Source organism: Xenopus laevis, chromosome 1L (assembly GCF_017654675.1).
Source record: "Xenopus laevis strain J_2021 chromosome 1L, Xenopus_laevis_v10.1, whole genome shotgun sequence".
NCBI lineage: Eukaryota > Metazoa > Chordata > Amphibia > Anura > Pipidae > Xenopus > Xenopus laevis.
This window is the reverse complement of record NC_054371.1, coordinates 175,446,054-175,468,775: the sequence shown is the minus strand read 5'-3', so window position 1 is coordinate 175,468,775 and position 22,722 is coordinate 175,446,054. Positions and strand designations below refer to the sequence as shown.

General features: G+C 36.1%; 1 protein-coding gene across 2 annotated transcripts in view; it reads left to right on the top strand.

The window, feature by feature from the left end:
- kntc1.L (kinetochore associated 1 L homeolog) overlaps positions 1-22,722 on the top strand; it is a 97,137-nt gene that overhangs the window by 63,001 nt on the left and 11,414 nt on the right. The window contains exons 46-56 of one of the 2 annotated variants that reach the window (XM_018263080.2): positions 1,481-1,652; positions 4,112-4,170; positions 7,458-7,674; positions 8,115-8,188; positions 9,365-9,575; positions 14,915-15,027; positions 16,007-16,056; positions 18,580-18,658; positions 19,924-20,042; positions 20,825-20,960; positions 21,432-21,527. In XM_018263080.2, the coding sequence (XP_018118569.1) occupies positions 1,481-1,652; positions 4,112-4,170; positions 7,458-7,674; positions 8,115-8,188; positions 9,365-9,575; positions 14,915-15,027; positions 16,007-16,056; positions 18,580-18,658; positions 19,924-20,042; positions 20,825-20,960; positions 21,432-21,527 (1,326 nt within the window). The remainder of the gene's footprint in view (positions 1-1,480; positions 1,653-4,111; positions 4,171-7,457; positions 7,675-8,114; positions 8,189-9,364; positions 9,576-14,914; positions 15,028-16,006; positions 16,057-18,579; positions 18,659-19,923; positions 20,043-20,824; positions 20,961-21,431; positions 21,528-22,722) is intronic. The other variant, XM_041567596.1, reaches the window with a different exon arrangement.

Below are 22,722 nucleotides of genomic sequence, written 5' to 3'. Positions count from 1 at the left end.
TTGGCAATTACCTCCAAACTGTAATGTTGGAGACGTGGTACTTATGCACTGCATTAGTACTGTTGTTTTGGTACAATATGTCAGGCATCATAGCCTTATCCTAGTTATGTTGGTGGCGAGTAGCTAGTCAACCTCTCCCAAAAGACAAACTGCTGGATCAACCACCCTGGGCATACTTAGGTCAGTGACTAGATTTTCCATTATCGAGTACACATTTTTATTCATCTTGATACATTATCTGTATAGTTTAAAAACAATTATTTGCCCTCCTCCATGTTTACAATATAAAGATAACAAAACTTTCTCCTTTTAAGTATTCATGAGTGAGCCAATGACCACTAAGCACCAATGGGTTGCATACAAGCACTGTTTATAAATATATATTTTATTTAATATTCATGGATGTCTATTTTAAAGAGTAATAGAAACTTATAATTAATGGAAAGTAGCAACAAAAAAATTAATTATTTGTATATTTGTAGTTGTTTTTCACAGAAGTCCTAAATTTCATGTTTGCTATCAGAACATTTTTTAGGCATCTTTTGTTTGATGTGTAACAGCTGCACTTAGCCTTTTGTGCTTATTAAAGTGTATGGGCAATGGCACACATAGAGATTTTGGTTGTTGTTTTTTATCCAAATGGTTAATTACTCTGTAGGCAAGCAACTAAAATGTTGAATGGCAGTTGACTGCAACTGCGGGTGCATTCATGTCAGGTTATAGTTCAGAAACACGGCTCAGTCAGTCACTTGAAGTGAGTGCACCCACATTTATAGCGGATTGTTGTTAGTTGCTTGCCCACAAAACAACCTATCTATGCAACAAAAAAAAACAAAAAAACAGAATCACTACTTGTGTTTTTGTAAGTAGAAAAATGTGATGTGCAACTACAGAACAACATCAAAATGTATCTAATTAACCAGGTTTTCTGTCTGTATTTTTTCAATGTTTGTGACTCAAGAGTTAGAAATTGTACACAATACTCACATTATGCAGTGATTCATATAAAAAGATTTTGCAAAACGACATTATAATTTGAACCCATAGTAAAACATAGTAATTTAGTAAGAATGATAGAACTTTACTTCAATTGATATTTAGGATTTTAATATATATATATATATATATATATATATATATATATATATATATATATATATATATATATATATATATATAAATATTCTACTTTATTAGTGAAGTTGTCGTCGTTAGAACAGAGTCCCATGATTGTTGTAGAGTCTAGACCCTGTAGATCCCAGGCCTATGTTGTTTTAACTTTTATTAACCCTTTCCGCACAAACCAGCTTGGTACTTTGGCTACAAGAATATACACCTGCTTAAAAGTACAAATACAACATTTTATGTTGTGGCTGGGACCAGATTGTGTTTGTTTTCCTGCTTTACATATAATGTGTAACATTTGTGATATTTGTAACATCATTCTAAATACCTATTCTATATTTTTTTCTCTTTGAAGGCCATAGGTCTAATAAATCACTTAAAATCGTATAAAAGGATTGCACCCCCGTCAGATCTGGAGCACCAGTATATTATGGAACATGGACTCTCAATGCCCCCTACTGCACAGACAAGACTTCCTTTTCACTTACTGTTCTTTAAGACAGTATCAAGTTTTTGGGGAATTATATGTAAGTGTAAAATTTAGTTTGCCGTAGCATTATTTTTATAAGATTTATGAAATAATTTGGTGTCAAACAAAAAAATTTAAAGTGAGAAACACAAGTTGCACAAATATTTATTTTCTTTGTATTTCATCTGAAACAAAAATCTTTACCAAATGTTAAATATTTGTCATATTTATAAAAGGCTAATGGATACTGTGAATCACTATTGAAAACTGGTGAGTAGTGATCTGTTGGGAGTTTCAATAGTCCAATAATCAGATGTTTCTTCCTGTTGTGCAGGCCACTAAGTAACAGTTTATCACAAATTACAAATCACAATTCTTCTGACCATATACAGTATCTAAAATATACTTCTTACCACTTACTTACTTTAATAATTAGTTATTTCTTTGCAGTCTTTCAATTCCTGTCATAGTCAGTCAGTTTTTTATGCACCCTTTGCCAGACAACAGTCATACATACACAGGATTTTTACAAAATCCATTTTTCAAAACACAAACAGATTTTTTAAATTTAATCTTGGATTTTTACATGGGCCTAGACATTTTCTTAGTTTTCCAGGTGCTCCCAACCATGTGACTTGTACTCGGATAAACATAAGTCACTCTTTACTGCTGCGCAAATTGGAATGATATCACCCCACCATTTTCTCAGCCCCCAGCCTATTAACCCAGCCTATCAACAGAACAATGCCCCATCCAGTGGTATATATGAGAGTGGCACTCAATTGAAAACACCCAAGTATGACCATGACTCCTCCAAGTACATCAAATAAGAGAATCAATAGCTTATTTGAAAGCAGTTCCATTGTGAAGGTCTGGCTCTTTCTGACAACACAGGATCAGGCACAATGACCTGAGATGACTGCTTACACACCAATATTACAACTTGCATTGCATTTATTGGTTCAATAATGACATTTTAAATGGTAGAATGAATGCTTTGCAATGTACACATTATATTTTAGTAATATAAACTACAACATAAAAATCATGATAGGATCCTTTTAAGCCACCTGTCACTTTTGTGTACTGGTGATCTATTACAGCACTGCTGAATGCTAATGACTTACCAATAACTTGAACTATTTATTTTGTAAGAGTTGTTGATGCTTGCACAGTAGGATCGGCAAACTGGAATACTAGTAATTGCACAATAGGACTAATCAACCAAAGTATGTTCCTGTTTACCTGTACTTCTCTGGCCCAACCTTCCAAGATGTGGCTCCCACAATGCCCAGCTGCTGATATTGCTGCCAGTTTTCTGCTTGACACTACATTTCATTGTCAATCCTCCCAATTTGTGTAAAATCTGAAACTGTACTCCTCTCAAGCAGCAAGGTTCTGGGAGATTTATAATAAAAGATTATAATGACTAAGGATGCAAGTTTACAACCCATAGCCCACTGATTGAATAATACTGCCGGTCACTGTCTATTAGTTATCTGACCAGGCCCTCCCAAGGTCCCCATATATGGGCTATTACCCTAGCGTGGATTAGAAAAGAGTCAAACAGGCCTCAATGCCTTCTTTGTGAAGGTCCATGCTAATGTTGAAAGTGGTTACAAATTATGGGAGGCTTTATGGTGTAATTTTGTTTGCTGCAAAAGTTCTGTACCATTTTACATTTATGTTGTATCTGGTTATATGTCCCAATCTATTGCGCAGCTAAATTCATAAAATGGGACATATAACTATTCATAAGGTTGGGATTACTTACTCTATTCAAGGTTGTGTTTCATATACACTTAATTCTACACTTAATTTAGCTCTCTATTTTTCTTATGTAAGTAGAAAATTTGCCATGTTTTCAATAAATAGTTAAAATAAGGGCTTGTTCACTTACATGAAGCAGTGAGTGCAGTTTCAATGCAATTTCCTTGTGTTTTTCACACAATGCACATTTTTTCCCCAACATTAATGTGTCATTACATGTGCAATGCAGGCACTGAATCGGATGCAATTGTGCAAGGTGTCTGGTGCACCTGCATCCAATTCATTACAAGACACGACTGCAAGTGCTCTTTGCTGTAAATTGGACACAGTTGCACCCTGGATGTTGGTCAGGAGGTGGCGGTAGCTCCATGGTTTGCTCAGCACCATGTGTCAAAAGGTGCAGCAGTGTTCAGTTCGAAATGGAAGGCAGGAAGGACTGATCGCTGCTGAGCCCAACTATATGGAAGTTTATAAAGCATATTTGGGCGCATGTATCGTTATTGAAAGTGGTTTTAGACACAACTCACTGCAGGGAAAAGCACAAGTTGCCCACTGGTCTGTGAGTGTAAATGAGCCCTTTTCTCTTTAGGACTAAGCTTGATAGCATCAATAAGTGGTGCACTTTGTATTTGCTTTCTATGTAAACAAAATACTTCATAACTAGATGTTTCCTGACTCCAACATTAATCTTGAATGTTCAGAGTTTTGTTTTTTTAATTTTTTCATTCTTTTCAAAATATCTTTCAGCTGCAGAACTTAGTGAGGAGTCTTTTCCAACGCTGCTACTTATTTCAAAATTAATGAAGGTACATTTTTGTTTATGACTGCAGTTTACTTTACAGCACCTTATTGTTTTTGATAATTATGTTAAAACATTCAATTCATAAAATGTGATTACACAGGAGGTTATATTAAGTACGGTAAAAAAAATTCCTATAGTTTAGAGGTGTCGGCTCATATATCGGGCTAGGGCAACAAAGGCTTTAAACATTTCCTTGTAAAAGTCTTGTAGGCAAGTCTTGTAGGCATTAATGTCTAATATATGGTTCTGTTTTTGTTCTGGGTCAAAAATCAATATCTATAAAATACTTTATTTCAGCTCCCTATATATCTGCTATTATCTCTGTCCGTGTTTCAAATGAGGTGTGAGCGTTTTCCAAAGGTCCATGGCAGAAGCACAGTAGGAGGGTGGTAGCCAATCACAGCCCTGCAGTCATACAAGTCAATATAGGCTTCAGTTCCCTATCAGGTTAGCTTAACTACTGATGATGTATGTTCCTATTCTACAGTGCAGTATGCTTAGTGCTGCCGGCTCCCCTGCACAGCCTGGGAAAGGAGGCAGCAGGTAGTGAAACTGAAAGGTGAAACTAGTAGGGTTTTTAAAAAAAATTTAAATAAATCACCATGAAAAACACATTCTTGCTAAATTTAAGAGAGTATAGTGTGTGTGCGTGTGTGTTTAAGAGCACAGCTTATGGAAAGCATAAATAGGTACATAAGATGGCCCCCTAAATGTGTTTGGCACCTGAATAAATGTTGAATAGGGGGTATTTGGAAAAATTGTGTTTATTCTGTTGATAAAAACTTCCCTGTCTAAGTAGTTGAGAAGCACTGTGCTAGAGAATTCCTCAAGCTAAACAATAAATAGTCCACACAGATTCCCGCCACTTTTGGGTTTAAATGGTTGGTGAGTGTTTGTATATTCACTTTGAGAAAGGCTTGAGTGCAAGCCGAAACGTCAGTTGATTTTTGATCCAAAATAAACACCTTTTTTTGACTTGATAAGTCCTGTGAGTGCGAGCTTCTTCATTCCTTTATATATATATATATATATATATATATATATATATATATATATATATATATATATATATATAAACAAGGGAAAGTTGTGCTCACCACTAGTTTTTAAAATCATTAGGCGGGGGTGCAATGAGGGTGTGACCACAAAATACATATAGACAAATACAAGATTCCTCTGCACTCAACCCATTATCAATATATTTAAGACAGAGACATTTTGTGCATACTGCTACTGAAAAATGCCTTACCCTTTAAACAAAACAGGGATTGTTTGTCCATATATTGCAATATATTTAAGCTGGCCAACTACGTCAAAGTCATCCCATATCTGGCCAGTCCTATGCTCAATTTTCATCTGATTCATTAAGAATTCTATGGTTTAATTATTACAGGGATTGTTTGTCCATATATTGCAATATATGACTTTGACGTAGTTGATTTTAAAAACTAGTGGTGAGCACAACTTTCCCTTGTTTGTTATAGTTCTACAGGAGCAGTGACCAGCTCCATGTTGTAGCTCCCACCCTCTCCAACTATAGTCAGGTGATCCCACTGGTGTCTAATAAAAGGGCAGCCAAGTTTGGGAGTTTTACTTTGAAAGCAGCTAGTAAGTTGCAGGTAAAACGTATTCGTCCCTTTTATAAAATGTATAATTAAACCATAGAATTCTTAATGAATCAGATGAAAATTGAGCATAGGACTGGCCAGATATGGGATGACTTTGACGTAGTTGGCCAGCTTAAATATATTGCAATATATGGACAAACAATCCCTGTTTTGTTTAAAGGGTAAGGCATTTTTCAGTAGCAGTATGCACAAAATGTCTTTATTGTTACATGGTATCTTTTTCCAACGTTTCGATCCCTATTGGGATCTTTTTCAAGGAAGGGGATCGAAACGTTGGAAAAAGATACCATGTAACAATAAAGATTAAAATTTTTCACTAAAGGGAGTGCTGGTTTGGAAACTATTGGTGTATGCAAAAATTACCGTGCACCCCTCCTTATCTTATATATTGCCTCGGAGTGCGGATACTCATTGGAGAATTTTATATATATATATATATATATATATATATATATATATATATATATATATATATATATATATATATATATATAAACTTTAGGTCACTTGCTATTGCCTAAGTGTGATTGTTAAAATGGGAGTCTCATACTGAGTGCAAAATTTTTTGGAGTACAATTGGTGGACATATGAATAATGATTTTGTAAAGTTTCCGATCCTCAGGAACAGAAGAGTGGATCATTTCTACAGAATGCATCGTCTTTATGTCCTTAAACAGTCCGCCTTCTCCAAAGATAATAAAAAGGGAAAAAATCTAGTCCAGCAAACTTGCCAGCTGAGCACATATAGCCCCTACAATCTGAACAGCCAACTGGGCATGAATGGCCCCTATGAACGAAATCCGCCATTGTTGGCCACAGAAATAATAAAGTTGATTCCCCTTTCTTAAATTAGAAGGCACTTAAATTGCGTATAGGCTCTTGTGTAACAAATTAGCCTCAGCAGAAGCCTGTACATAGAAACGGTATTATATGCTGGAAATGTGCACTGAACCCCAGATGGATGCTTTGTACATTTTCTGCACTGAAGCCCCAATGCAGATACCCAAGAGAACCCTGTCTTTTTGGTTAGGCCTGCCTGCTCTGACAAGCAAATCAATTTGTAAGCAAGGAATGATGCTAAATATCCTTGTCAACCTTAAAGGCACTATATACTCAATTTTCAATACGAGTTCAATGAATAGAGCTTGTGCTGAACATAATTTTTGCCTGTTGCTTCAATCTTGAAAAATCTATGTTTTTGATATTTCTCCATGTATGACCTCTGTCATCTAATTTAGCTTAAGAAATAATATAAATCATACATTTTCATGATTAAATCAATAGGCAAAAAGTATGTTTAGCACAAGTTTTATTCACTGAATTTATGTTGAAAGGGGAGTATGCTGCCCCTTTAAAGAAGTCAGCCTTATACTGAAGGGCAGCTGAAGAGTGAAATGTAAAGATTTTAAAATTAATTATCTGGTTAAGTAATAAACTGTAGATATAGAGCTCGCAATGTTTTATAAAACTACAACTCCCTGTATTACGTTCTCCCTGGTAAATGTTGGGGTGACTTTAAAAGAAGTGATTCTTGTGGTAATATGCAGAGATGTGTGAACAATAAAATACAATTTTCATTGTACATTGTACACTGCTGTGCTAGAGCAGGCTGCAATTTAACAGTGGGCACACTTCTTTACTAACATTTATTTTTGAATTGTAGGTTTCTCTAGATACCTTATATATGATGGCGTCCAAGCATGTTTTTGAAAAGAACTTGCGTCCTAAAGCACTGAAACTTAAAAATGCAGAACACTGCTCTATCATTACTAAAGAAACTGCTAGGACTGTTTTAACTATCCAGTCTTACCTGCAGTCCATCAGTAATCCTGAGTGGGCTGCAGCTATTGCTCATAAAATTGCCCAAGAGCTACCAACAGGTTAGTAATTTTGTCTCTATTTTTTCTGTCTAACAGAAAATGGCTTCCATTTTGCTAGGGTTGCCACCTTTTAAAATATATAATATCAGCCTGGACAATCTGGCAGGCCTGTCTGTTACACTAAGGGGCTTTTCAGTGATGTAGGTAGCCAGGTTGTACGCCGGATTGATAAATGCTTTGAACCTGAGAAAAGGTGAAATGCCTTCATTCGAGATGAATTAGGGCAGATATGAGTGCTAAATAGGCTGAAGAAAGAAAAGTAATTACATATTTATTCGCAAATATTTTGGCAGCACATTTGTAATACTGGCTCTGGCAGGTGTTTTACTAGCCAGTACCGTGAATAACAGTTGGGTGGCAAACCTTCATATTGCATAGTATAGAACTATCATTTGCATGAATAGCAAGATTAGCAATAAAATGTTGTTGTTTTTTTAAAGGACCTGACAAAATTCATGCGTTAAAATTTTGCCTTCATTTGGCCGAAAAGTGGAAAAAAAATGTTTCATCTGAGGTAAGAAACAAGACTTTTGTGTATTTTGAATTGTGTGTCTATATATAATTTGCTGTTCCCTCTGTACTAGAGTACTGTCATAATGCTACTGTATGTGTTGTGTTTCAGTACTATTTTCCCTTACATTTTACTTTATTCTAGGGATCATGTAAGCATCTCTTGGGATGCAGAGCTACATTCAAGGGGCAATAAGTACCTAAGGTTCAGCATAGATACATAAGTACTCACATAGTAATTGAGATTGAATAAATTCTGATTTAACTGCTTTTTAGTCCATAATAAGGGAAAACAGCCCTTACTAAATCCAAAAGGAAACTGAACCAGTCCCTCAATCAACATTGTAGTAAGAGTAATAATATTGGAAACCTTGTAATTTATGCCTTAAATTTGCTAAAAAAAAAAAGTATTATTTATACCCAATAGGATTGCTCTGCCTCCAATAAGAATTAATGATAGCTTAGTTGGGAGCACGTACAAGGTACTGTTTTATTATTACAGGGAAAGCGGAAAATCATGTTTTAAAAAAACCAAATTATTTTATTAAAATGGAGTCTATGGGTGATGGATAATGGATCCTCTACCTGCACAATGTTTCTGGGAGAAAATTGCAAATTTGTACGTCTGTTTTGCCCTTTTGAAATATCTACTGATGAACAAAACACCTGACAGTTCATTATATGGTCCTCATATATAGTTAAATATAAGTAAATGTCTTCAATAAGTTATTAGGCTTGTGTTGGAAATATATTAAACCTTAAAAAAAATTAACCTTATTTAATGTTTTTTGTTTTTATTTTTTTCATTTTAAATGTGCTGCATATAGTCAAATTTGGTGTACTTCTTTCGACACAGCATAATGCTCTAGCGCTATCACATATTTGAATACTGCATAACATAGAGAGAGTTGGCAATCATGGTACTTAAGAAATGTGCATAGAAATCCAATTTATTATATATATGTTGTAGGTGCAGGCTTACCACCACCTTGTCACTAATGCATTGTATACCCCTGTAACTGCAGTGCTCTAATCAGCCACATTATACCCATGGGAGTACAGCCTGAAAATTACACAAGTAATGCTCATTGGGATGAAACCTTATTGTTAAAACATTGGGTAATACTTGTCTGTTGTACAGTATATGCATTTCTGATATATTTTCTTTACATCATATTAGAATGATGCACATGAAAAGGCTGATGTCTTTATAAAGAAACTTAGTGTGCAGTATCAGAGATCAGCTACAGAGAATGTGCTAATCACACATAAGCTGAACACTCCTGAGCTTTTGAAACAAATAGGAAAACCAGCCAATTTAATTGTGTCTCTATACGAACACAGCAGCGTGGAACAAAGAATAAGACATCCAACTGGCAGAGATTATCCAGGTTAGTAAGAGGACACAATTCCTTTCTTATGATATTGTTATATATTCTATTTAATTAATACATATTTCATTTTGGTAATTTTCCAGATGACAAAAATAATTTGCGGGAAAACATAAAATGGGGGGACATAAAATTAGGGTTTCACTGAAGAAGTGGTGTAAAAGACTGTGGGAAAACATAAAATTTAATGTATGTATTTAATATTGCACACAGAAGGACGTGACATTTCATACAGACTGACAGGTTGTCCAAACTTTTCCAAATGCCACATTTTATGTTTTGATTTTTCTCTCTGTTAAATTCAATAAATTGTAATGGTGCATTAAAATGTAACAAATATGGCAATATTTAGTGAGGATTTGATCTTTGATCATAAAGGAACAAAACATAATTTAACCAAGATTTTGAGTGCAACTTAAACAGACACTCAAAGTATCCTTGGACAGTCCAAAATTAAATAAGGGTACACGATTAAAGGGGTTCACCTTTATAATTAACTTTTAGTATGGTTGTAGGGGGTGATATTCTGAGACAATTTGCAATTGGTTTTCATTTTTTATTATTTGTGGTTTGATAGTTATTTAGCTTTTTATTCAGCAACTCTCCAGTTTGTAAGTTGCTAAGGTCCAAATTACAACCATGCATTGATTTGAATAAGAGACTGGAATAGGAGAGGCCTGACTATAAAGATGAGTAAAAAAACGTAGCAGTAACAATACATTTGTAGCCTTACAGAGCATTTGTTTTTTAGATGGCTCAGTGACCCCCATTTGAAAGCTGGAAAATAAATAATGAAGGTCAATTGAAAAGTTGCTTAGAATTAGCCATAGGTAATGGCTGGATGGTGAACCATCCCTTTAACTTTTAGTATGATGTAGAGAGTGATATTCTGAGACAATTTGCAATTAGTTTAATTTTTCATTTGTGGGTTTTGCGTTATTTAGCTTATATCTAGCAGCGTTTAGCAGTTTGCACGTTATGCATTCTGGTTGCTGGGGTCCTTATTTTCCTAGCAACCATGCATTGATTGGAATAAGTGAATCAAATAAATATTCTAATTTCTGAAATCAAGTTTATCTTCTCTATTCCACTCTCATCACCTGTTTCTCTTCATTCTGTCTTCATGCTGCAGTTGGGTGAATGATCCAAGATATCTTATAGGGGGACTTTCTTTCCTAGCAGATGAATTAGAGCTCACCCAAATAAACGATTTGAGTACAAATAAAATCTAACAAAATCACTGCCTTTTGTACAAATCCTACATGTAGAGAGACATGATGTCTGGTGATTTTAATAGAGTGAGCTCTAATGCATCTTCTAGGCAAAAGGAGCCCCCCTCTAAGATGTATTGGATGTAACTGTCAATGGATATCTGACACCCAACTTCTACATGAAGAGAGAATGAAGAAAATCACACGCTGAGAGAAGGGATAGTGAAGATAAACTTGATTATATCAGAAATGGTACAGAATTTTTAATTGATTATATTTAGAAAGTTTCTTATTTCAGTATGATGATGCTTATTTTAAATTTTCATTCTCGCAATAGTTCCCCTTTAATAGGAGATGGCCTTCATGTAAAGATGAGTAATAAAAAGTAGCAATAACAAGAAATGTGAAGCCTTACAGAGCATTTCTTTTTCTAGATGACCCCCACTTGACAGCTGGAAAGAGTCACAAGAAGAAGGCAAATAATTTAAAAACCATAAAAAAATAAATAATGACATCCAATTGAAATGTTGCTTAAAATTTACTATTTTATAAGATACTAAAATGTAACTTAAAGATAAACCATCCCTTTAAATCAGCACTGAAAAATGAACATGTTGAGTATGCATCTCACACTTTAATCCCCATGGGACCATTTATCAAGGATACTTGATCGCCCTACATATTTTTTTTTTTTTTTTTTAACTTGTTTTTATTAAGATTTCTTAAGCATGTCTTACAAATATTGGATCATAAGCACCCAGTAGGTGATTATCATTGTGAATGAAAAATGCATGCTATTCAATACAGTAAAGTTAAAGAGAAGGAAAAATAAACAGAAAAATAAACAAAGCTAGCATAACATTACAGTTCCGTTATTTTGCAACATATGACTATCAAGTGTCTGAGAATGAGCAGAAATATCCAGATTCAAGTAAACAGGTCAGGTTCATTTACCTTAAATATGACGTCAAAAGCCTATTAGTACGGTGACTCCTGGGGGGGTGAACTCGTGGATGGTCTGGTGCCTTGAAGTGAGTTTTGGATGTAGTCGTTAGCTTCTTGTAGTAAGGAGTTACCCTTTAAGATTTCCACATCATACCATGTAGTGTTTATGAAGGTGTAAGTGGTTAAATATCTGAGTGGTAAAGGAAGGTTATTGATGTACGTGGTCCAGATGGAGAAAAAATTTTCTGTTTGTAAGTCTTTTCTCATTGTGGCCTCCAGCCAGTCCATATGAAAGATATGGTGTAGTTTCTGTTTCATGAGTGTGGTCGATGGGATTTCCGTAGACAGCCATTGGTGTAGAATTGTTTTCCGAGACGCTGCTGCCAGCCTAGCTGCCAAATGTTTCTCCCCCTTATTCAAAGTCGGATATGGTTGAGTAATACTAAATAGAGCCCATTCTAACGTTGGTTGGATCGATTTGTTTGTCATTTGCTCGCCCTACATATTTGAAGCATATTTATATAAATGTATTAATTTGCTCATATTCATTGTTTTTTGTCCTTTTATTTACAAATAAATCTGTCTATATATATATATATATATATATATATATATATATATATATATAAAAACAGTATAAACTGCCTGTATCTAAGATTAGCTATTGGAGGTATCATTTTTCCAAGTCGCCATTGCAGCGTCTTGGAAAACCAGCATAGTTCCTTCCCTCGCCTTTAAGTTCACAGGACAGAAAACACAAACTACACTTATAAAGTACCCTCTCCTCAGATCCCCCACCATCTTTTTTTTTTTCCCCTGTCCTAAAGTCATTGGATATAAAGTGGGTTAATTATTACTATAGATGCCTCAGAGTCAGATGAAGAGCAGTTATTCACAATTATTCCTTTGCAAGGTTAATTGGATGTTCACTCTCTTCAGTCCAGTATTTAGGGCCATAAGCCTGGCTATTTTTGCCTTTTCACAAGAAGTGTCTCACAAGTGGGTAGAGATCAGATCCAACAATGCCACTGCTGTGGCCGATGTGCACAAATAAGGTGGTATAAAAAGTGCCAACCTAATGAAACCGTTGCCCCCCAAAATTTGGTGGGCTGGTTGCAACAATCTGACACAGAAGGAGTGGAGATTCAATCCCTCAGACCCTCAGAGGTTTAAGACTTTGGAAGCTATTTAATGCATTTCCAAGAGGTAATTGGCTAGCCTAGGGGGAGCTTTGCTTCAGGACTGGAGATATTCTCCTATGTTTTTTTATTTTTCCTATGACATGGAGAGAATTAAAGAAGATATCAGGAAGGGATGTCCATGATAGCAGTGATTTTCTACTGTCCCAGATATTTGTTGTATCCACAGATGTCAACTGTTTTGATCCCAAGCTTCCTGGGCCATGTCTGGTGGTGCAATTTATTTTTTTTCAGGATATTAAATCAATTTCTTTTATGAAATGCCATATATCAGCCCTTGCAGCTTTTAATGACAAATCTTGGGTAGAGGATCATTTTGTTATACATTAAAAAAAAATGGTGGTCTGTCGGTATATTAGCTTTGAGTTCCTCATTGAGATTTGTCCTTTGCCCTGAAGGCAACTGATTTGCATACCACTTTGTAGGTCACCTCAGCTTGTAAGGTGAAAGAGATTCAATCTCTCTATAAAAAAAAAAGCTAGATTCAACAATTTTTCAGGATAAAAATGTAATACGGCAACCATTTGACTTCTTATCGAAAGTTGCCTTTCAGCTTCACATGGAAGTAATTTTGCCATCATTTTGCGCAGAGCCAAAGTCTGAACCAGGGGAGCAGTTGCACACTCTAGATTCAATGTGTGCAGTTAATGTAATGAGAAATTGACCAAAGTGTTGGCACAAGTCAGATAATTCAGAAAGGTCCAAGAAAAGGTCATGCTCCTAAGGCTATCGTTGGCCATTGGATAATCTTGTGTTTTTTGATATCATATCAGTTGCCTGGCAGGGAGGTCGCCAGTGTCCTAAAGGCTCATTAAACCAGAACTGTGGCGATATCCTGGGCGGAGGACTCCAGGGTCCTGCCAGAAGCATTCTGAAGAGCAGCCAGGTGGACATCAGCTAACTTTTATTCAGAATTCCAAGTTAAATGTGGTACATTCCCAAGAACATAGATGTGGAAGGAACACTCTTCAGTCAATCATTCAATAATTTGTTTGAATGAGGAAAAAAATTAGGCAGAATATTGTTGTCACTCCCTTCTTAAGCTTTGGTAGATCTAGTGTTGGTGATTGCTGCCATGGCGACTTGGGAAATTTAGAAATTATTTTTACAGTAATTTCTATTTCCAAGTCACTTTCATGGCAACATGAACCAACCTCCCACTCTTCACAATCTTATTAATGAGACTGTAGGAGCAGGGCCGGCCTTAGGCCTATTGGACCAATTGGGCCCAATAGGGCCCCGCACCTCTGGGGGCCCCGCACCAGAGGGCAGCACAGATAGTATTTCCCCCAGCACATGATGCTGCCTGGCCTGCCCCCAACTTTGAGAGTCCAGCCCATCCCCAAATCCATAGGTCCAGCCCACCCCCAACTCTGATAAGCCAGCCTATGCCCCAACTCCATAGGTCTAGCCCGCCCCCAACTCTCATAGGCCCAGCTTTCCTCCAACTTTGATAGGCCCTGCCTGCCCCCAATCCAACCAAGCCTGCTCCCAAGCTGAATCGGCCCAGCCTGCCGCAAACGAATTGGCCCAGTCCACTCTCCTATTTCCTCCCTCTCTCTCTTACCCTGTGTGCCCCTATTATGTGCCCCTATTTCATCCCTCTCACCCTCTTACCTTGTCTGCTCCTTTCTATTTTGTGCCTGTATGCCCTTGTTTTCCTAAATACTTGGTGTGTCAGTAGCCAGCAACACTTTGTCTAGGGGCCCCGCCAACATGGTTCCAATTGGGCCCCACATTTGATAGGACCAGCCCTGTGTAGGAGATCTGAGGGAAGGGTTCTTTATAGTGTAGTTTGTGTTTCCTGTCCAGTGACATTAAAGGGCAGGGGATTACCCATGTTGGTGATTTGCTGCCATGAAAGTGACTTGGAAATAGAAATTACAGTATATAAGAAACAATTTCTAAATTTATGCAAGAGAATACTTTATTGCTGAATACAACAATAATTTTATGTCTGAATCTTAATCATTTTATGTTGCAGACATTCATACAGCAGCAAAACAAATATCTGAAGTAAACAACTTGAATATGAGCAAAATCTGCACTCTACTTCTGGAGAAGTGGATTTGTCCACCAGCCGTTCCCCAAGCTGATGTAAGTACAAATTAATTGCTGCTTAAACGTTTAAAAGGGGAACTCTAGTCAAATATTAGCGATGCACTGAATCCAGGATTTGGCCTTTTTCAGCAGGATTCAGATTCGGCCGAATCCTTCTGTCCTGCCGAACCTAATCCTAATTTGCATATGCAAATTAGGGGCGGACAGGAAATTGCGTGATTTTTTGTCACAAAAACAGGGAAATAAAAAATGCTTTTCCCTTCCCACCCCTAATTTGCATATGCAAATTAGGGTTTTGGTTCGCCCGAATCCAAAATAGTGTATTCAGTATATCCCTATCAAATATAGATTTCTGAATAGTGAAAAAATTTAATTGCAAATGTAATTGCTGTTGAAAGCAGTATTTGTTTATCCCTTTCTGGCTTCCTGGTCTCATGTACTTAAAAAAAAATATAGCAGAAGTTAGTTAAGTAAATCTTATGACTTTTCTAAAAAAAAATTATCAGTCTGGTCAGATGTAGTATAAGATGAATCATTTTCTGCACTTTAAGTGGAACCCTTCCAATGCTGCATCCCCTTGTTTCAGTAGTTCAACTTGGGAAACATATGCATTACAAAAAACAGAAATAAATGCCCACAATAACCATATTATATTTAGTAAAAGACCATTGTTTGGAGGTGACAGGGTTGTTTCATTTTCTAAAGGGGTTTATTAGCATAGTAGCATAAGTACAAATGTTTTAAAGAGAATTAGTCCTTCATGTTCAAAATGTTGTGTTCACTAAAATTTAAAACCATTAGCAGGCGTGGTTTTAAAGGTTCAATCCATTCCTGTACTAATGACTAAAACAGACAGATTCTTGGTCTTTCTAAGGAAAACAGCGAAAGCACCATTAAATGTGGTAAGCCAGGTAGTTAGCATAACTATAAACGGTAACTTTATCATTAAAATCAATCAATAAAAAAGTGTAAATCTTTGCACAAAAGTCCTGAAATTTGCTAATGCATTTTACAGAAAAACAAAGATGTATTTGGTGATATCCATGGTGACGAGGACCTAAGGAGGTAAGTAAGACAATTTTATCTGCAACAATACTTATCTGATATGCGTGTGTACAAATAATCAAGTTTAAATACAGGTATCATTTAGAGAATTACTAGTTCTATTATATGCCCACCATTAAAGAGGTTGTTTACCTTCCTAACATTATATCTGTTTAGGTATTTTTATATTTAGTACACTAGAAATTGCTCTCTGTACTTTATTTTTGACCGCTTTTTGAAGTGTAAACTTAAAGCCACCCATCATCCAAAAATTGTTTCCCCCATCAGAGGTACAGGCTAACAGAACCCGTGCTCTCAATGGGGGAAACAATTTTTTTTCGCCCTCAAAAATCCCCCATGTTGAGAATATTGTCCCAGCTTTCCCTTATTAAGCATATGAGTTTTACTGCATGACTGCATTTGTCTCCTAAACAGTTAATTTCCCCCAACTGGAGTGCAGGCTATCATTTTTGGACAATAGGTATCCTTTAAAGGGGTGGGTCTGTTATAGAATGGCTAATTCTAAGCAACTTTTCAATTGGCCTCCGTTTTTTAATAATTTGCCTTCTTCCTTGGACTCTTTCCAGCTTTCAAATGGCGATCACTGAACCAATCTAAAAAAATGCTCTGTAAAGCTACACATTTCTATTCAGGTCCTCTCCTATTCATATTCTAGTCTCTTATTCAAATTAATTCATGGTTGGTAGGGTAATTTAAACCCTAGCAACCATATTGCTGAATAAAAAGCTAAATAGCTAAATAAAAAAAACACAAAAAATTACTAATTGCAAATTTTCTCAGAATATCACTCTTTACACCATACTAAAAGGTAATTTAAAGGTGAACAGCCCCTTTAATATCTCTCTTCTGGTGTTTTATTCTGGTGTCCCAGTATTCCAGGTGCAGCCTCTGGACTGTTAGAGCAGTGGACGACAGGGAGGTTTGTCGTCCGCAATAAAAATGCACTGTGGGCGACTATTTTTCTTTATCTGCATAGTATGTGCTGTCATTTTGATTTTATTTGTTTAATATGAAAATCAAATAAAATATTTTAAATATAACTATGGGGCGACAAATCTCCCGAAAATGCCTCTCTATTGGAAATAATTGAAATTGCTGGTTGTTAAACCAACACACCGCTTTGTTTACCCGAATCACCCGAAGCTAACCCAGGGGGGAAACTTTGAGCGGCTTTGCGATAGAGTTTTTATACCTGTGGAATATCAGCAAAGTTGTCTGTTTTAGGGTAGAAAATCTGATGCCTTTACCTTGCGGGGCCAGTCTATGGGTACCTTGTCTTGGAACCTAGTAAGGTGGAACTCCAATCCCCCCCATTAACTAAGAAAAAAAGAATTCTCTGTACTGGTTGATCCACCTGAGTCTGTGCCAAAATACTCGCTTGAGTTGCTCGATTGTATAATAGTTTTTGTGGGTTAATGTTTACATTTAAAATATTACAATTAATAAATATAATTTGTAACTGAATTACAATTAAAACATTATAAGTACTATTGTTCTTTTAGGAAATATATACAAGGACCGGTTACATTCACTTCCAAATACACCTAATCATTTTCTTACCAATTAAACAAACCACGTTCCTAAAAGCAGCCAGCCACATAATGGACAGGTTTGGGCCAATATGACTGTTTGGCCCCCAAGCCAAACAATCAAAATCATACTGCAAGCCTATGAAAACTCATTGAAAGAGGATCAATTTCATATTACTACACTTAGATTGGGAGCTAAATGTTGGACAGGCGGGTGTTTACATACCTTTGTAATGTAGTCTATATAAAACCACCATAACCGTTACCTGCCATAATAATGTCGTGTATGCAGGACAGTATTTGCTCATCCACTTTTTGAGCCTGACCAGCCCTTACAGTTTGGGGACTACTGAAACAGATGATAATGTGACCAGGCTGCAAATATTTATATAACCCAGTAGGGGGTTATTTATCAAAGGTCGAGTTGATTTTTACCCGAAATATTTAAGTTTCCAAGGGTATTTTTCAGTCAAATCTCAAATTTTCAGGTTAAAAAAAAACTAAAATTTTTCGGGTTTCTTAAAAATAACTCAAATTTTATGAGATTTATTAAACCCTGAAGCTGGAAATAGCTTGAATCAATAATATTCCAGCTAAAACCTTTCAAGGTCATCTAGAAGTCAATGGCAGAGGGTCCCTTTAACCATCGAAGATGTTTGTAGCCTTCATGATGTTCAGGTTTTTTTGGTGGGTTTTGCTGGAAAACTCGATTAATTAGAGCAATTCTAGGATTTTTTTTTGTTTGCCAAAAACTCAATTAATTCGAGTTTTCGGGTTTTTTTACCCCGAACTTACTGATTGGATTTTTTTCCATTCTATTTTTTTCATAAATTCGAGTTGTTAGTTCATTTGAGGTATAAAAAAAAAGCTCACAAACCTCAACCTTTGCTGATCACAAAAGCCCACACTATGGTGCTTATTTATCAAATGTCATAAAATGTTCATCTTTGTGTTTTAAAATATCAAAACCCTAACTTTATTTTTTTTATCATAGAGTTATATATTTGCTCCAGCCATACCCTGTGGATTACAGTTCAAGGATGCTTTATGCAATTGCTACATCTGCTACATCTGTAAGTAAAGCTGAGGATCTCATGTGCTTATTGTTTTATCCTTTAACCTTCAGTGCTGCATTTCTGCATACCTGCATTGTCTTAAAACCTCTACATTCACACATTCTTAAGACTAGTGTGTTATGCATGAGTTAACTGATCTCATGGTTCGCATGGATCTTAAGAATGCAATAACTATTGGCCTGAATGTCCACCAGAGACACTAAGTAATATGTAGTTCTTCTATGGCTTTGTGAGCACATATATTTTATACAAATAGAGAAGGTTTTACTGAGGCAAAACTTTAAATTAAATTCACATTGTCATGTACTGCAGATGATTCCATCTGTGTATTATGTATGAGCCGCACTACATCTTTAGTGCTATCACAGAGAAGCAACACATTTTGCCTCCACTTGAAACCCCATCTGTAGGCTCAGGTTTTGAACACGGCTGTTTAAAAGCAAACATATTATTAGTTGCTATGGAATACTGCTCCTGGGCAAACTTGGTGCCTTTTATTACATAAGGGGGTATGAGTTTTAACATATCAAATTATTCTGAAAAGCTGTATTTTTCTTGTTTGAAAGAAGGTGGCCTTTTCAAGGCAGTAGCCCATACATGGGCTGATAAAAGCTAACAACCCCCTCCAGACTGAGTCAGAAACTTATTAGCCTGTGTATGGGAGCCTCCCTGTCCCTCTGACTTTTGCCATAAATTGCTTTTGCCAAAAGAGCGTATCTCTGTATGGCCAGCAAGACACTGCAGCTAGATCTCTCTGATCAGTATTCTTCTTCCCATAGACTGCTTCAAGTCACATTGCACCTTAAAAACTTTTAATCATTAACATCAAGCAAATTAATCCCACAAATAAAGGGTCAAAACATTGTACTATAACATTCTCCATATCTTGAAAATAAATGCTCTTTTGACAAAAAAAACGTCTGTACTGTGTAACCTTTGTGTTTTCACTGCCAAATTCTTTCTGATGTCCTGGGATGCCTGTGACACTTACCATAAAAATATGCCAACCTATGCCACAAATCCCAACCTTTTACACATATCACTGAGCTGAAATGTAAATGAGAGATACACTGGCACATCTCTTCTTCTGTAAAGGAGCATGTATTGCAACAGCAATGTGCTAATCTACATGCTGTTTAGTAGTTGCCAATTACTAGTAAATCTCTACTGCCACAACAGTCACCCAGAAAGGGTTTGAAAGTTATATATACATTCAGTTGTTAAATATTGCCTCTAAATTCATTATATTTGCTTTGTTGCAGCCCATTGGTGATAACCAGTTGACCTATGCTCACAGAAGTCGAGCACTTCAGTGCCTCATCCATTTAGCTGATACAGATACTGTGATTTCACTCATCAAAAAGCCCATTGACCAAGTGAAGTAAGCAATGCAATTGTATTTACTATCCAAGCAATGTTGATGTAATTAATTTCAATAAAAATTGCACATAAATTTTATAAGTTGGAAATTTTTAAATAACATTTATAATGGCATTTTATTTATCTTTCTAAGACTGTTTGCACTACCAGTAAATACATGAACAAAATACCTCTGACACATCAGCACTGATATAGGTGGTTTCCAGCTCAAGAACAAAGTCAAATTGCATTTTCTGCCTGAAAAACTCCTGTATCAGTGGTATTAGATGGTATCCATGGGGAATGGCACAGGTGGTTTCATTTATCTGCTGGCTTATTTCCACATGGTCTGACATAAGTATAAATAATGCACAGATAGTGGAGCACAGCAGTAGATTGGGCAAATATTCATCAAGCTACACAAAACCTTTTATTAACTGTCTTAACTTGACAAAGAGCTCTGATAAAATTAGAATGTTGAGTTTTTATTATAATAATAATGCAGTGGGGCCTATTTATCATGCTGGGTAAAACAGTGAAGAAAAACATCACCGGCGATGTTGCCTATAGCAACCAATTAGATCTTTGTTTTTGTATTGTAACTTGTAGATGACTTGCAATCTAATTGCTGATTGGTTGCTATGGGCAGTATCACCAGTGTTGTTGCTCTCCAATGTTTTTTACATAGCATGATAAATAAGCCCCAGTGAGTAGTGTTTTCCAGTTTGGAGCACTCCATCAATAGAATAGTGTGTTTTCCCTCTATTGTAAAACATTCTTTTCTAACACTGTGTTTTTTTGCAGATATTATCTTAAATGCTGCATCTATTTGTCTGAGTTTGAATTCTTGAACATCCCATATACCCTTGAATCATTTCATAGCAGTCCAAAAGAGGGAATGATTAAAGGCTTGTGGAAAAACCACAGTCATGAACCTAGGGTAAGCATTGTCAACTGTCACAGTGTCATTCAGTTTAGTGGCCACACACCATGACCCCATTAATGGATTTAACATCATCTAGGTTTAATTCATTAAAATGTTTTACTTTAACTTGGGGCATTCTGAATAGCAAAATACCATACCTGTATTTCATTGAATTATTGAGGTACTAGAGATTCTCTTAAGTGTATAATATACTTTCCATGCTAAACATCACATGTGTAATAATTTAAACTGCAGGATATACATAATAAATTATATTATTGGATAAGTCTGTATTTGTAGATACACTTTCTGAAATGCATGTGTTAAAATTCTGTTCCGTACCACTTTTCCTTTTTTATGATATTATTTTGTTATGTTTTATTTTATTCAGCCCTATGGTTTTACTAATAAAAATGTTAGCACTGTAACATGCTTTCATTTTATTTGCAAAGTTGTATGCACCTAACCCAATGTATTGTTTTTCAGGCTGTGAAATTGGTAACCGAACTTAGTTTGGAATACAAAGTATATGATCCTCAGCTCTGGGGTGGATTACTGCAAAAAATACTTGGATTTAACTTAGTGAGTGCATCATAAATTTCTTTGTGGCATTACAGACAGTTGTATCGTTGAGATACAAAATCCATATATTGCAACAAGCCATGCATGTGAAATTGGAAAATATATTGTCACCTAGTCTATTGAGTGCAATGTTTGGAAGCTGACATCCTTTCCTTAAAGGATAAGTAAACCTTTAAAATAAATGAATGTAAAATTGACGAGGGGGCCATTCTAAGCACTTTTTCAATGTACATTCATTATTTATTTATTTTTGATTTCAAGATATTAAGGGATACATGTACTGTTAATATGAATGAATTTTGTTCCAACAGCGCCACCTGCTGGTCAGTTTCCCACCAGTCTGACCAGCAAGTAGTCAAGGAAGTTGTCAGGAGAAAGAAAGAGGCTGCTCTGATGTTCTTCTGCTAAGGAAAGATGTGAGAAAGGTTTCTAATTGTTTTCCTAAGCAGAAGAACATCAGCCTCTTTCTTTCTCCTGACAACTTCCTTGACTACTTGCTGGTCAGACTGGTGGGAAAATGACCAGCAGGTGGCGCTGTTGGAACAAAATTCATTCATATTAACAGTACATGTTTCATTTATTATCTTGGAATTAAAAACAAAAAAATAATGAATGTACATTGCAAAAGTGCTTAGAATAGCCCCTCATCAGTTTTACATTCACTTATTTTCAAGGTTTACTTATCCTTTAAAGGAGAAAGAAAGGTTTAAGCTAAATAAGCTTTATCAGAAAGGTCTCTATAAATACACTAGTATACCCTCTAATTAATGCTGCTCTGAGTTCTCTGTCAAATGAAACCCCACACTTTTTTCTTCTATTGTGTATATATGGGCTTCTGTGTCAGACTTCCTGTTTTCAGTATAAATCCCCAGGGCATGGGCTTAAGCATGCTCCATATACTCCTCTCCCTCCTCCCTACTGTAATCTGTGCCCACAGCTATGAGTGAGCAGGGAGAGACTCAGGCAGGAAGTGATGTCACAACAAGTTGATATGGCAGCTGCTATCCTAAACAAACAGAGAGAGTTCTAGAGCTGTTTACTCGGGTATGGTAAAGTATTCTACAGAATAAATTTAGTGTTGTAGCTTGCACTATTGTGGCTAATCTGGTGGCAGTAAAGTGCATCATTCTAGGTGAAAAGTATATTGAGCAGCATTCCCCATTATCCTAAAATGTCTTTGTTCACAAAAGTAGAG